General features: G+C 39.9%; 1 protein-coding gene across 1 annotated transcript in view; it reads left to right on the plus strand.

Annotated features, from left to right (window-relative positions):
- The window catches only part of CFAP70 (cilia and flagella associated protein 70), a 1,838,232-nt gene that overhangs the window by 1,460,890 nt on the left and 359,958 nt on the right, over positions 1-17,384 (plus strand). The window contains exon 22 of the mRNA XM_044079382.1: positions 1,630-1,791. Within this exon, the coding sequence (XP_043935317.1) occupies positions 1,630-1,791 (162 nt within the window). The remainder of the gene's footprint in view (positions 1-1,629; positions 1,792-17,384) is intronic.

The following is a 17,384-nucleotide window of genomic DNA, read 5'->3' on the forward strand; positions in this document are numbered from 1 at the left end:
TCATATCCCCTTCTGGCCAGACAAGTATGGATCCCCTTCCTATGGTCTCACTTGTTGCACCATCTTTGGGTTCTGTATCCCATTCCAGATTTGATATCCCATGGTTTGGGTCAGCCGCACCCAAATCTGAAATCCCTCAGATTGACCTCTTAGTTCCTCCAGTTTCAATGATGGACAGAGATCCCAGGCTTTCTACGAGAGTTGTGCAAATCCTTTCCTCGTCTCAAAAGCCCTATACTAGAAAGGAGTATGGTAGTAAGGGGAAAGGATTTCCAATGTGGGCCACTTCTAAGGACATATATCCCTTTTCTGCAACTTTGGATGCAGTTTTAGATTTTCTAGCTGGTCTTTTTCAGTCTCTGATCAGGTACTGTACTATCAAGATTCAGCTGGTGGCCATTTCAAATTTCCATATAGATCACATGCCAGTTGCTTCTCTGAAATTATCTATAGCATTTTTGAAAGTTACCTTTCTGCTTAGACCTCTATTAAGGTATAGTAATCTTAAAGTATCTTTCATGAAAAACACCCTTAGTGGCAGTCACTTCAGCCCAAAGAGTTTCAGAACCTCAAGCTTTTCATGCATCTCACCCTGTCTTATGTGCCATAAAGACATAGTTTCCTTGTGGACAAATCCTTCTTTCTTGTCTAAAGTGGCCTCTGAATCTAATCTGACCCAGTCAAGTCAGCTGCCAGTTTTCTTTCCAAATTTCCTTAACAAAAGTCAATATACGCTTCATTGTTTAGACCTTCACTGCTAATTGAAATTCAATTTGGATAGAACCAAACATTGCAGGAAATGAGATCAACTTTTTGTGTCCTCCTCTAGACCCAAGTTGGGGAAACCCTTTTCAAAGGTAACTTTGATCAGACGGCTTTCTGATTGCATATTCTTTATTTATTCCTTGAAAGGTATTTCTTTGCCTGACAAACCTAAAACCCACCCTACAAGGGTAGCTTCTACTTTAACTACCTTCTTTGGTCATGCCTCTCTAGATGATATTTGTACAGCAGCTATCTGGTCTTACACCCATATATTTAGCTCAGATCTAGGACATCTTTTGGCTCCACAATGTTGTGGAATATTGTCTCCCCTGATATCATTTTTTCTGTCTGGCTGGGGACTCAGCTCCACAGGTTGAGATGGACAGAAAAGACAATATTGGATATGAAACTTATGTACTCGTCATAATGCTAGATCCATGCTGTCTTCTTTCTTCCATTTCAACTATCCCTCCCTCCATCCCTCTTCCAAATTGTCACTGGCATAGTTGGACTTTGTGAACAAGTCCAACGTCTGTTGTGAAGACCCCTTCTGTTCCATTCCTCTATCTGTTGTTAGAGAGACTCTATGTGCAGGTGAGGCATGGTAGGGCAAACTCAATCTGAGGAAATTCAGGTAACAGAGCATTATGGGAGAGAAGGTAGAGCTTCAAAGCTGAAGACTCTGAAGTACTGGCCTTCAGCCAATCATATTCAATAATCTGCAGTTTGAGATGGTAGAAGAAGACAACACATAACCTTCATTTATTTTAGGTCTGTGCCGGTGTTAACATTTGTTTATTCCAACTGTATTTAGAGCTGTAACTTTTACTTACATGACCTTCTCTGTCTATATCCTTCATGTAGGACCCTGATGCTTGGGCTCTAACAGGACATCTTCAGTACTTAAACAAAAACTATGCTAAAGCTAAGGAGTGCTATGAACGCACTACACATTTCATCACAGATGCTTCAGAGATGCATCCAGTTTATCTGAGGCTTGGATCTATTTACCTGCAAGAGGAAGAGGTAAGACATTCTTGAAGCCATTTCTTCAAGGTACTTGTGTAAAATGCCATTTCTAATAATCTAGTAAAAGTTTTGTTCTTTCTGTGGGTAGTCATGTCCAGAAAGTATGTTGTGCTCTTTAAAGAAGACATGTTTTATCAATGTTTCTAGTAAATGTTTGAAGTGCATAAGCATAACATTTGTCTTGGTCTTTCAGCCCCAATCTTTCTAGTTGAAATGAAGATGTTTCACTTTGTTTAACCCTTATAGTGCAACCTTCTTCCTTACACTGCACTGTTAATCATTTTGTGGATAATAGATACATTGCAGGTATGCTGTGGAACAATGGTGCATTAACAGATGAAGTCAATAGACTAGAATACAACAGATATTAGTCTGTAACTTGCAGAATTGATCTGTTTTAGTTCATGCGCTTTTGTGAATATGGTTTAGACTAATGCAAGAAAAAATTATCAAGGTAATTTTCCTTGTAAAAATGGTGATGTATAACCAATCCACTGGAAAATCCTCAGGAATAAATGGTATTCCTGTGAAAGTTTGGAAGCTAGGAAGGAAAAATGCTAACAATCTGGAAGGTTTTGTTTAACTGTATTTTAAGAGGAGGAGCAGCACCAACATCCTGGAAGAAAGTGATAGTGGTTGTCATACCCAAAGAGGGTAAAGCCCCATCAGATTCAGCTTCATACAGGCCCATTCCATTCCTAAACCATAATTATAAAGTGTTTGTCATTAATGGCTAAAAGAATGGCAAAGGGGATGCCAAATTTGATAGATATGGATCAGTGTGGTTTTGTGGAGGGGAGACAAACATTTGACAACATTAACAGAACATTGATGAGCCAGAAGAAGCTGAATGTAAGAAAATACCACTGCTGCTGGTGGGTCTTGATGCACAGAAAGCATTTGACAGAGTAAGCTGGGAGTTTATGACCAGAGCAATGGAAGTATTTGCACTCGCTGATAAAATTATAAGGTTCATTTGGAGGATATATGAGGGATCAGAGGTAAAAATTAAAGTGGGTACGTTTATCTCTGATAATTTGTTTGAGCAGTGGAACCAGGCAGGGATGTCCTCTTTCCCCTTTGTTAGTTGCACTATATTTAGAACCACTGGCAAAGAAAATAAGAGATTCAGAAATTCAAGGATATAGTTGGTATGATAGTCAAGAAAAGCCGGATGCATTTTCAGACATTATTTTATACCTGATAAAACCAGAAAAGGACATTTCAATGTTGTGGAACATTTTGAGGCAGTTTCAGATCTTTTCGGGATGCAAAATTAATGAAGCTAAAACAAAAGCAATAGCTGTAAATTATGTACCTACACATGAATTGGTTCAGCAATATCCATATTTATGGGGACATGATAAAATGAAGTACTTAGGAGTATGGATTACAAGGGATTCTGATGTGGCAGCTAAGGATATTTGGGAAGAGACTAAACTAAAGATAATACAAAAACTGAGAAATTGGAAGCTTTGTTATATGAATATGGATAGCATGATATAAGTAGTTAAAATGTTTTTAGTCCCTTTAGTTTTATGTGCAGGTCAGGCATATTTTTATCATCCAGAGCAGAAGGTGTAGATAGCAGTTTATCTATCTATCTATCTGTCTATCTATCTATCTATCTATCTATCTATCTATCTATCTATCTATCTATCTATCTTTGTTTACCGGGAAAGTCCAACTGGGTAATACCCATTTTCAATGGAGGCCCAAGGAGAAAAGCTCTGTTTGCTTACATTGCATTAAAATAAGTTCCAGTCAAACAAAGTGTAGTTACATTTCTATTTACATTTATACACAAACAGTAGTTACATTTATACATTCTAAGATTTTACAGAGGTGGAAGTTACTAAAGAGAAAGCGCACATGCAAGTTAGTGGATTGTACAGTCAGCAATGTTTAAAAATTGTTTTGTCTTTTCAGTGTGAGAGTTTGAGAATATTATGTTTAAGGAGAGTATCGTACACTGAGCACAAAGTTTTAACCTTGTGATATGATTATTAACTAATACAGAGTTGAAGGATTTTACTTGGGAGGAGAAGATGGCAAGAGTCAAGTGGGATAACTGATTTTTGCAACTGTAGAGGATGGTTTGGGATTACCTGATTTGAAAGGGTATTTCAAAGCTGCACAGTTAAAGCTTCTGTACATAGCACAAGCAGAAACCTATGCGTTAAAGTGGAAAGGGATGATGATGAAATGGGGAGAAGCTCAAAAACAAGGAGAGACTGGGATTTTAGATGCAAATCCTTAAGGAGAATAACAATAACCATACAGAATATTATATTCATAAAGTAGAAAATATTCTAAGAACTAAGCCAACACGGTAATGGAGAAAGGAGATTCTGCCCACAGGTATGTCTACAATTAGGAATACAGGCAATAGGCAAGAGGAGACGGGAATTTATTGGAGAAAACTGGCAAAAGAACCAAGGTATTGGGAGCAAATAATTAGAGAGAAAGGTAATAGAATGGGAAGAGGCCAAATTTTTTGGACTGCAGGCTAGAGATTGCTTTCCCTATCAAGGATTGATATCAGAGTATAGGCAAAGAGAAAGAAATAAGGAGATCCTAAGAGAAAGACCAACACTGGTAGAGGTTTTAGTAGACTCTAGAACAGAAGCTGCTGTCAAAAAAGGCATAATTAGTAGAGTATACAACATATTGCATCATAACTTTAAGAATCAATCAGAGGAGGTTATATAGGATTGGGAAGAGAGATTGGATAAGCAATTCACATAGAACCAATGGAGGGATAAATGTATGTCTCCCAAATATGCAGCAAAGTCTAGAAGGTTTAGGATGTTTGCTTGGAAGTGTTTACATATGTATTTTTGTGTCCATTTAGTTGATCGAGTTTTCAGAAACTTGAAATTCATATGGTCGAGACCATATAATCGAGTTTCTGAAAACCCGAAGCCTTTGAATGGAGATCACTTTACAGTGCAGATGGGGAAATTTACCCTTTTCCTCACTATAGTGCGATCTCGGAATTGATATAGATAATGTACAGGGGTGTATCAGGGGCACAGCTCCCAACATGGGGGATGCAGAGGGGCTTGCCCCCCTGCAAAAATGTAAAAAAAGATAGATTTTGCAGGGTTTTTTTGATGATCAAATTTTCGGAAACTCAGTCATATGGTCTTGATCATATGAATTTCAAGTTTCTGAAAACTCGATCACCTGACATAGACCCGGTATTTTTATACCCCAAGTAGACTCCAAAGAATTTTTCCACACATGGATAACAAATGTTGGAGGTGTTATGGGGAACAAAGTGGTAATTGGGAACATATTTTCTGGGAGTGTAATGAGTTGGCAGACTTTAAAGATTCCCTGCGGACTGCACTGTCAGAGATACTGGGTGAGAAAATTGATGTAACTAGGAAAATAATTTTTTGAGCTATGATACAGAATCAGAATTGCCTAGACACAGTAAGGCCTTGCTGAGACTAACTATGGTGGTTGCCAAAAAAGCAATTACTAGAAAATGGAAATCAAAGTCTAAACTAACTTTACTAGACGTTGTGACTATAGTAACAGAGATAAAACAGCTGACATTGGGATTTTAGAAAAGGATAGGAGCAAATGGGAAAAAATGGGAATTGTGGGAACAATACATACAGAGGAGGAAAGAAGTTTAAAAAAAGGCAGGATTTGCATGAGCTATGTAATGTCTGACTGACAATGACTGGATAGATTGTAAGTGATACATAATGTTTACAACTAAAATTATGTCAATATGGTTTGTCATGTATAATGTTTGCAACTAAAATTATGTCAGTATGGATTGTTTTCATTTATATAAATGTAAGTTTGCCCATGCCATACATGATAATTTAGCAAAGGTATTTCTTGTTTAAAAAAGATAATTTTCCTTGCATTACAGCACATATATTTATTGTCCAGATGTGCTGAGGCATCATCTTTTTAATTAAGTTTGGTTGTATGTCTCATGAGGTCTCTTATATGTTTTAAAATTTTTCTAATCCCATGATATGATAAATTAAGCAGCCAAACGACCCAAACTATATTATTAGAAATAGTGAAAATAGCCCATAGCCCACACTATACTCGTGGTCATTAGTGAATGGGCACATTTTGGTATATCCTTAGGCTTATCCAGTCATTCCCATGTGATGTTGACATGATGTCATTCCATAAGAAGGCACCAGATAGTAGCTGAAGCTTATAGGTTCATAGGTTCATACTAGGCTATCTGCCCAAGGGCATTTATAAGCCTAGCCCATAGTTATGTGGCTTTCGCCACCCCTTTAGTTTGAATAAAAACTATGCCTATCATTTTTCTGTGCCTCTGTCAAGCAGTGACACTGAAGTAATCCCTGGGGTATATCTGCGATCTCCCATCCATTGGTCAAGATTCCTCTTGAACAAGGCCAGCGAGGTGCTCTGCCTCACATGTACCGGGATTTTGTTCCACAGCATAGGGAGTCTCTGGGTGATGAATCTGTCCCTCCAGCACGTTCTATTTATAACCATGTCAAGGTTTAAGTCTCCGCCCTTGTGGTTCTGAGGGATCTAGATTTTTGAGGTGAAGCATATTCATCAAATCTGGGTTTGACATGGCCTTATATGTCAGGCACAGGTCACCTCTGAGCAAGCGGTATGAGACTGAATAAAGCTGGAGTTCTTTCAGTCGGGCAGCATAAGACATATTTTTGAGACCCTTTATCCTTTTGGTGAGGAACTTTTGGGGCCTTTCAAGCTGCATCAGGTGTCTGGTCAGATACATTCGAACGGGCATTGTACTCAATCATAGGTCTAATGAGTGATGAGTACAGGGGACGATGACCTCCCTTGATCTAGATGTGAATCCCTTCATGATCAGGTGGGCGATATAGAAGGTTTTCCTAACTACTTTAGCAACATGAGTGTCAAACGAAAGACTACTGTCAACTTGGGTCCCCAGATCCCTGATGACTTTTCTGTGCTCAGTGGATTGTCACCTATATGGTAGCTAGGGGTAACCTTGTTTTTCCCGAAGGGTATGACTATGCATTTTGGCGTTTAACTTCAGGCCATGGCTCTGGCACCAGTTATCCGCTTCTGTGAGGCCCTTCTGGAGGATATCTGTGTCAGATGTGTTTTCGACTATGGCCCAGTTTGCAGTCATCTGCAAACTTTGTCAGCCATAACCCTCCTGTGTTTGCTTGTACTTCAGAAAAGTAGATGCTGAACAAGAGTGGACCCAGGACTGAGCCCTGTGGGACACCACTTGTGACAGGCTTTGAGTCTGACATGGCTCCAGCAACTCTGACCCTGTGGGTTCTGTCGCTTAGCCAGTTTGCAACCCATCTTGTGATGTATGGGTTTACATTCAAGCTGATGAGTTTTTCGATGATACCTGAGTGGGGTATTGTGTCAAGGCCTTTGCCAGGTCGAGGTAGGCTGTATGGACTGCCTTTCCCTCATCAATGGCCTTGGTGACTGTCTCGAAAAGTCAACCAAGTTTAAGAGGCAGGATCTGCCTTTGACAAAGCCAAACTGGGTTGGATCCAAAGTCTGCAAGTTCCCTATGTCTTTATTTATGAGTTCCATTATGATCCTCTCCATGGCTTTGCAGATAAGGCTTGTCAAGCTAATGGGGCGGTAATTTCCAGGGTCTGTGGAGGCACCGCCCTTATGAAGTGGGACCACAGTCGCCGTGCGCCACTCCTTGGGTAGTGAAGGTGAGGTGAGGCTAAGATTAAACAGCTGTCCTAACTGTGGGTTTAATTCCTCGTTGAGTTCATGAAGCACACAGCCGGGGACACCATCCGTCCCATGGATGCTGTGTTTTGCCTTAGTGAGGGCAGTTCTCACCTGGGCGTTGGAGATGTTTGGGGGCTACAATCCTCTGGAATAGATATCTCTCCTTTTGGGGAGGGGAGAAGTTTGCACTGAACCTGTCAGCCAGTATGTTAGCAATGTGTGTAGGTTCAGTAATTTTCACATCATTTTGAACTAATTCTGAGCATATCTGGGAGTTTCCTCCTAGGTTTCTAACATAGCTAAAGAAGGCCTTATGATTGTCTTTAGAGTCCTTGGCGATTTTTCTCTCAAAATTTGCCTTGGATGATTTTATGAGAGCTCTTAGTTTTTACTTATAATGATCAAAGGTGTCTTACCTTTCAAGGATTTTGCTCTATCTTGTAGTAGCTTCCTCCTTTTGTTGTAGAGCTTGTTTATGGCTGGGGTCCACCAGACTGGACGCTTGCCTTTGGTACAGAGAGTCTTAGTTTTGTTTGGGATTGCCTGATCCATGCAGTCCTGTAGGTGCTGGTAGAAGGCATTTGTAAGTGATTCAGCGGTTTGAGTAATGTTTACCACTGGCTCAGGGGCCTTAAAGGAGACCACACTAGTTTTTAGAAGTGTGAAATCGGCTTTTGAGAAGTTTTTCACTGTGGTCTTTTTGTTTCAGGTGGGGCGGGATGAGGACCTCCAGCGAGATTAGTTTATGATCTGATCTCACCAGTGAGGGGTATACTTCGGTGTTGAACATTTTGATCCCATGTTCGTGATGATGAGATCAAGTATGTTTTCACCTCTTGTGGAGATGGTGACTAGTTGTTCCATGGCATTTGAGTTTATGAACTCCAGGAATCTTTGGGTTAGAGTGTTCGGGCTTGAGTAGTGTTCCCAGTCTATATTAGGGTAGTTGAAGTCACCTAGTATGATGGTGTTTGGAGATACATTTATCCTCCAATGTTTTCAGGAAGGCCATGTGAGATTCCTGAGTTTGAGAGGGTGGCCTGTAACATGCTACAAATTGCAGAGCAGTCTTGCCTATGGTTAATTGCACCTGGATGGTCTCCGATGCATCGTGTGTTGCCACCAACCTTGAGGTGTGGGTGTCCTTTATGAATATGGACACCCCCCCTCCTTTCTTGGTGTTGTCCGGATTTTGGGGCCGGAACGTATGATATGAGGTGAAACCTGTTAGTGCTGGGGTGCTCTCAGGAGCCTTGAACCAGGTTTCTGTCACAGCACAGACATCGATGTTCTCCATATTGAGAAGGGCCTCGAAAAGTGCATCTTGAGATTGAGACTTCTGGCATTGAGCAGCATTACCCTTAGTTTTTTCCTTTTTGGTGTTCTAGGGTGGTTGGTTTAGAATTTGAGCCTTGCCTAAAAAGGCACTATGGGGTGGCAAGAGCCTTTGCCAATATCCGAAGCCCAGGGTGACAGGTGCAAGCCGCCCTTGAAGCAGCGTGGCTTGTCCAGCATGTCATCCCAGGCAGACAGACATTGGATCCCCTTTGAATGACACCAGAATTTAAGCCAATTATTAAAGCTGATCATCTTATCACTGTATTGTGGCATCATTCTAGGTGAAGGTAGGATACTGCTCAAGGTCAGGGTCATACCTGCCTGGGCTACATAATCAGAGAGCTCCTCGACGTCCCTTTTCATGTAGTCCAAGGAGATACGTCTCAGGTCGTTGACACCAGCGTGGACAATGACTGAGTCGTACTTGTACCTGCTGTTGAGAGACCTGAGTGCTTGCGTTATGTGGCGGATTCTAGCGCCCGACAGGTAGCTTACTGTGACCTTCTCCTTACTCAGTCTGGTGAGCGAGACGTCAGTGTGTCTGACTATGGAATCACCAATGACAAGTGTGTCTGGCATTTTGTTTGGCCTTAAGGGCTGTGACTGTTTGACAGTCTGACTGTGTGGTCTATGTGTTGCATGTGTTGGGTCGTGAGGTGGTAGTTGTTTGGGTGTCTGCTTTGGTGGCCTCTGCTGTTTTGGTAAATTTTTGACCAGAGCCTCCGAGTATGTCTTTGTGTGAGTATGTGTATGATTTGAAGTTGTGATGGTACCATGTGTGACTGGGTATGTATTGTGTGTGGTTGCCTTCTCCTCCTGTCTGGTCTTGCCAGTCCTATGTTGAGAGAGCTCAGCCTCCAGTTTGGCCGTATAGTTGCATCTCGCATGTATTTGTGTTTTGTGGGAGAAGGAGAGGATTGTCTGTGTACATGAGGCAATTGTAACATTGTCTCAATATTCCCAGGTTCACCAGTTGAGCTGGAGAGGACACTAGCAACTGATCCCTCGACATACTAGAAGTAGTAGATAAAGAACTTTCAAAGGACTCCGGGGAAGTGGGTTTTGGGCTGGTGGGGTACTATCTATAATAAGAGTGCTTTATCAAGGTGCAAGTACTGTAGGAGTAAGTGCTAGGCTTTACAGATAGAGAATAGTCTACTTGGGAATCAAGTAGAGATGAACTTTTCAGTTATAGGATATGCTGGTTAGATCAGCAGTACAGTTTAGCGTGTTTTATAGCAGGGGCTGAAGGGAGCTAGGAATTGGCCCAAAACGACCAATGGACTACTAGTTTCTGGCTGAAACTTCACCAAATCGGACAAAAGGCGCTCAGTGCTTCCCACTCCCACTGGTAAGCAAAGAAACTTCCCTCCTTCCTAATAAGGCAATGGATCAGTAACAGGAACTAAAAACAAAGCCCAGGGATCAGCAACTCTGAAACTGGACTACTCTAGTTCAGTAAAGTGGGAAAACAAGAGATTTTTTGTTTTATTACAGAGATAAGGAAAAACAGACAGTAAATGCTATAAATGCTGTAAATCGGCTAGCGACTTTAGTGTGTAGCCTACAGAAACAATTTGCAACAATTAGTAACTTAAAGTGCAATAAACAGTGTAAAATGCAGAAATCACTTAAATTAGCAGTAAAACAGGAGAAATGCAGTCGCTAGCTTAATAACAGTGGGAAAGCCACAAAAAATACTTATATCTGGTAGAAAGTCACTCTTTTAGCTCTCTGCTGCTTGGATCACTCTGCAGGCCACCACGAGGATCTGTGCAGGGTTGGTACAAGCTGGAAAACACGTGTTTAGCGTGTTTTATAGCAGGGGGCTGAAAGGAGCTAGGAATTGGCCCAAAACGACCAATAGACTACTAGTTTCTGGCTGAAACTTCACCAATTCGGACAAAAAGGCTGCTCTGTGCTTCCCACTCCCACTGGTAAGCAAAGAAACTTCCCTCCTTCCTAATAAGGCAATGGATCAGTAACAGGAACTAAAAACAAAGCCCAGGGATCAGCAACTCTGAAACTGGACTACTCTAGTTCAGTAAGGTGGGAAAACAAGAGATTTTTTTTTTTTTTTTTTTTTTTTTTTTTTTTTTTTTTTTAAATGTACGCTTAGCAGTGCTTCCTGTTGTGTACATGATTGCCTGCTGAAATTCCATGGGCCATAATGGCAGTCTTCAGAACTGTGGCACTGAAAATTCAAATGATGGGGGATATACTTAGGATGAAGAACAATAAAAGGACAAACCCGTAGCTAGGGCAAAATGCAAACCAACATTTATTCATTACATAAACCAATGTCAACAATTAAATCAATCATATAAAAAGTGTTAAGGGCTTTTGTCCCTCAGTATCACAGGGACTTATTCAGAACACTAAAAACAACACATCAGGTCCTTTAAAAACATTTGAAGACATACTTGGTTTTCAAATAATTTTTTTTTTGTTCTTCCTGGTTTTGTTTGTTGAACGTTTCTGGTGGTAGTAGTAGAATATACTAAGCATGAGCCTGTGGTATGTAAGAGTACTGTACTAACTCTAAGGTGCAGTAGTTTCTGAGTTAGCATACATAAATAGTAGGGGTGTGGGGACACAAGCCCCCACATCAAGAAATGCAGGGTTAAAATGTTTTAAAGCTGAAACACAGAGTTCCATAATTTGATATTTGTTTGAATCAGTTTATGTTTCAAAATAGTGGCACTCCAAGATGGGTTCTTGGACTTAGACCCCATGTATTTGGTGTGCTGAAAAAATACCAGATTGGATGATCCCACATATTCCACTATTTTGTCACCTGTCTGTTCATATCAGCTAAGAACAAAACTGGAATTGTATCACAGATAAGATAACATACTTATTCAAGAACAGTTTCTTGATAATCCAGACTCGGTATATCTCAATGTCAGAAAATATATAGTGCATGAAGTAGTAAAGAGGTTTAGTAAATACTGTGACCCATGCTGATATATTAATTGTACTACATCTGCTTGATTGCAGGAAATAACCCTTCTTTATAAAAAAAATACATATATAGATAGATGCAAGGAGTAGTTGGTTCTTACAGTCTGCTGACTCTACTCCCTTAGCCTTCCTTGTCCAGATGGCCATTTCAGATTTGTCCTAAATGACTTTGTACACCCGTATTGTCACACAGTCTCTTCTGTTCTTTAGTACTAACAGTTCCAGATCCATTCTATTGTCATATTAGATTAAATCAAATACAGAAAATATTATTCAGCTTTGTTTCACATACCTGGAATGAGTCAAAAAGGACAGTATATCATCTGGTGTGTACACTGTAAAAGAAGGAATGTTTTCACTCCACTGTGACTTAATCAGACCTCATCTTGAGTACTATGTGCAGCTTGGGAGGCCATGAAAAAGAGGGTCCTCAGGTTCCTCAAAAAAGATTTAGAGGGAATGTACAAGAAAAATATATTAGATGAAGAGGAAAAATATCATAGGATCATAGGAGGTTACTAGACTATTGGCCCTAAGGCATCTACAAGCCTAACTATGTTATACCCTTATTTCTTTATGGACCAAGATATATATAGTCTATGATTGTGCACAAATCTAAGATCAGCACCGGATGCCCATATCTAAGAGGGACATAGGTGAATTATGACCCTTTTAGACAGGGGTAGCTGGTGCTGCTCAGATTTGGTGCAGCTTCTGGAAGTCATAAAACAATTACAAACTTCTGCTTTTCCTACAGAGACTAACAAACCATGCTTCTTACAGACATTGCATCTCTGGCTTCATTCAAAATTGCGAGATAACATCTTTATGGCCAAGGCCCAGTAATTTCATTTCTTTCTGTTTTCCAAAGTTAGCTGGAGCCGAGCTTAACCGCTTATCTTCCAGTATCCTCTGTTAACATATCTATCTATATATCTATATCTGTATATATATATATATATATATATATATATATATATATATATATATATATATACATAAATATATATATATATATATATTTAATTCAGTCACAATTCAGTCAGGACCTGCTGTTGGTACATTTTTAACATAAACAACATTACAACTCCATTTTCAGCACAAACATGTGTACAAATCAGTTTGATATTCAAATAACATATCATTCTTCACCAAATTCCAGCTAGCTGTGCTGACATATGTTACACATCCACTGCCCTAATTCTCCTGGCATAGCTGGCAATACCTCATTCTGCACACCTCTAACTACTGCATTGCCTCAGATTTCATTTGCCACTCTAACGATTCCATCAGGATTGTATTCTCTTGAGCTCAGGGATTCTTTTTTTGCAGCTTTTGTGAATAAAAGAATATAATTTATTTTTTTCTTTTCCACTATCCATAGTTGGTATAATATCCTCTATCTTTTACCTTACTTTCTAAGGTAACTTGTTTGCCATTGTTGGTAAAGACCTTTTCTGCTTTTCTCTTTCTTTTCACAAAAAATATATAATATAGGAATTATATTTTTCCTTGTACCTGATATATTGCTGTTATGGGTGAAAAGCCTACTGGTTTTAAGAAGAGCACTTCCTGTTTGCATAAGATACCCGATTCTGATGCCCACAGGGAGTGCATATATTGCTTAGGCCCCACTCATCTGGTTCTCCTTGTGAGATTTGTGCTGGGTTCGATTCTGGGACCATTAGTGACAGGCCAAATAAATTAGAAGTAAAGGACATTCTTCCTGCTTCAGCATCTGCTTCAGGAGCTCAAACCCCCTCAAAAAAAGTCAAACCCTACTTAGCTCAGGGCATATAGGAAGTGCTCTCCTGCTCAGTTTCCTGGGCCACTCTGACTTCAGAGCCTCTAATGAAACTTGTGAAACACTTCGATGTGACACCTTCAGATCCGACTCCTTCAGTCACTAAGTCTCTTCAACTCCAGAGTCCTTGTTTCTCTCCAGAGCCAGTTTCTTCAAGGCTCAGATCTCCCTTTTTGCAAGAGACTCCAAGAAAACTGTCTCGACCTCCCTTCACCACTTCTTCAATCATGTCCTCCCAAAGTCTTTCTGAAGCAGATGTGGACAGTATGATGAGAAAATTTCTCAGAGCTCCGATCCAGATGGGGTTTTACCATCTCCATCTCCCATTGGATCTGTGAACCTTCAGCCTTCTTCACATCCCATCATCTCTCCTCCCCTGATCTGACCTATGGTTTCTGAGTCTTTGGATTCAAGAACCCTGAGAGTCAAAATGTTGGATGAAAAGATGCCTTCTTATTCAAATCCAACTTTCTCTTTGACCCAGTCAGCGCTACCCCCCTTCAGCAGGTCAAGACTCTGAGCCGAAATGTTGGCATCAGATTAGGAGGAATGACCTCAACTCCAAAATTTTTTGAGTTGTAGGTTCCCCTCAGAACCTCAGCACTGGGCAGCTCAGATCCAACTCCTCCCTCAGAGCAGAGACCTGGAGGGGGTCAAGACTCAAATAAATCAGAGTTTCAGCTCCAGTGAGGTTGACTTTGGCTTCTCCTGGTCCCTCTGACTTCAAGGTGGTGGAGAGGGCTTTCTCCCACCTGAGAGCTATTTTGACTCTCATTTCCTCAAATTCTATATCTGTTCCACCTTTGGGTCCAGTCTCTGAGCCTCGTCAGCCTACTCCACAGGGACAGCCAAGAGCTTCCAGGCAGTTCCAGTTCAGGAACTCCCCATTTCTTCTGATACCTCTCCAGAGCATCCCACTGAAGAGGTTCCCTGGAAGAGATTGTACAGAGAGAGGCATTTAGATTCCTCTTAGTAATCCCTGACTGAAGACGCTGATTTTGATGAAGGGGAGGGATCCCCAAGATCACCACCAGAAGATGTCTTCTTCAGAGATATTCTAAAGATCCTACACCAAAAAGGTGAATGATCCACCAAAACCCCTTTGCAGGAGGAATCAGCGTTCCTAGAAGCCTTCAGGACTGCCAGATGAGCTTTGTAGACCTTGTCTTCCACTGGGCTTGGAAGGAGCCGGATACTGTAGAACCTATTTCCTGGTGTTCAGACAAAATCCTTGGTACACCAAATGATAGGCAGTTTTGGAGTAACGGAGTTCCTGTAGATGCTATGGTTGTTGTGGCAGCTACCAAAAAGCTGCAAAAGAGCTGGTTGAACAGAGCCAACTGTCCATCCCTCTAATAGAGAGTCTAGGGCATTTTACAGATATGGAAAACACGTGTACTCTTCAATGACCTTTGCCTTATGGTTGCTTAATTATTTGGCACACTTTAATAGATTACAGAGGGACTTGATTAAGGAACTCTGAGTACATATCAGCAGAGGAAGAGATGGTTTATTCATCATAACTGGTCACCCTATAATCTGTATTGAATGTGTCCATGAAGTTAATCTCTCATGCAATTGAAGGTTCCTTATGGGCTGCAGGTTCAGGCATAGCCATCAGGAGACATGGCTGGATGTGACTGTATGATTTTCTGGTGCCCTTTCGAACTTAATTTATCAATGCTCCCATTTAGGGATCTTCACTGTTTGGGTCCACTGTTAAAGACACACTTTTCCACAGTGAGCAAGATGGAAAGATCTTGTCTGCAACGGGAATCCATCTTTCCACCCTGCAGTGATCTTTTCCCAGAATCAACATGTTGGTAAGAAGATGTGGTTCCAAAAGTCTCAAGGACCTTTTCAAGACTCACATGGGGAATTTTCTGTCAGAGGCAGTTGGGGAAATAATGGAAGACGCCATCCATGCAACAGAGGAGGTCAGCAAAACCAAGGGGTCCGAGACTCCTTCTCGGATAGACCCATTCAGCATTCCTGAAAGGTTACCCAACTGTTCTTCTCTGGAGACAATCAGGGAATGCTTGTCTTTGCACCCAAATGCATGCATAGCCATTACAAGAGATTTTTGAATGCAAAAGATCATATCCAGAGGATATTTCATTCCTTTTTACAGATTCCCTCACAAAAAAAGAAAACATCTCCCCGATGTCCCACCCAGTCGGCAGGAGTTAGCAGCTCTAGAAGTTCAAAAGCTGCTAGACAAAAGAGTCATCCAAGAGGTCCCACCAAACCAAAGAGGATCCAGAATTTACTCAAGGTTCTTTTTAGTGCCAAAGTAAACAGGGGACCTGAGACCTATTTTGGATCTCAGCTATCTAAATCACTTTGTATAGAACTCCAGGTTCTGGATGGTCATGGTTCAGTCCATTCTACCTGTTCTGCAGAAGGATGGCTGGATGTGCTCCATAGATCATCAAGACATGTACTATAACATCAGTGTAAACAGGCACTCTTGCAGTCTTATATATCACAACACATTATTTATTTTATATCTAGTGAAAGTTTACTTTCTAAACTGAATCTAGAAATGTATCATTCTCATGTTTCTCACAGAATTGTTTTAACCCTGTCCACTATTCAAAATCCAAGGTAGATGATGTAGATCTAAATTTGATAGTGTCCAGTTATTTTAAGCAAACACCAGTGGCTGTATCTAAAATTCATGTAGAGGTATAGTTATATTCTTCTTTCAGTTTTTAGCAATCACTTTCTTAGCTGTTGCTAGGAGATCCCATAAAAGAGGGTATTTTGTTTTCTGTATATATCCAGGGATTGAAGAATTAAATACTATTAAATGTATAGCCAAGTAAGACCACAGTATTTGAAAGGTCACTGATTTTTTTTCACAATGACCTTTTACTAAACATATCATTTAACAACCAAATAAAATATTAACAATGTTCATTCTTTTAAAATATCAACCATACTCTTAACAAAAAGAAAAAAAATGTATTTCACACAAGAACATCACATTTTTCCAATTAAAGCATTTTTTTCTTTAAAAATACCTTTTCAAATTCTATCAAATAGAGTCCTTTACATTCTTTCATACTGTTTTCATAAAGTCTTATAAAAGTAGAATAAAAAAATTCCAAATAGAAGTCACTGATGCTTCATTCAGAGCTGATTCAAAATGCCACAGTGAAAATGTTACCAGTTTTCTTTTGTAAGACTGCTACACCACCACCAGCATTTGCAATCTTGTATTTTATACGTCTGTGTAAGTTTGCATGTTGCAATGAAAGTTCTGGTTAAAAATTATCATGTAAAGGTTCTCCAAAATAATTAAGATGTTGTCCTCTTGGAAAAGTGAATTGATTGTCCTTTTCAGAGAGAAATTATAACACTTAGTTTGCTGAATATATTTCCAGTAACATTAATTTACATTGATTTGCCATTAGTATCAGTTTAGTGACAGACAAGCTGTTAAGTCAATCTTTCCCGATAAGGTCAGAGTAAAATTTTCTAGTAATAGAGTGTGATTCTTTTTCTTTCTCTTTTATTCCCCAAATTTTCAGTGCTATAAATTATTTTTAAACACCTTTATTGAATTATCATTTGTGACATAGGCAAACGTATAAAAATAATCAAACCATGTTAACAAGTTAACATTTACAAACATTATACATCACATATATTTTATATATCCTATAATCTAAGCAATGTTATATAAATGATTCAATTATTGCTTTTTTTGTCATTTTTTTACATGCATCATTCCCACAGTTTCCACTTTTTTGTTATTTAA

The sequence above is a fragment of the Protopterus annectens genome, chromosome 8.part0 (genome assembly GCF_019279795.1).
Source record: "Protopterus annectens isolate FY-2018-M chromosome 8.part0, PAN1.0, whole genome shotgun sequence".
Taxonomy (NCBI): Eukaryota; Metazoa; Chordata; order Ceratodontiformes; family Protopteridae; genus Protopterus; species Protopterus annectens.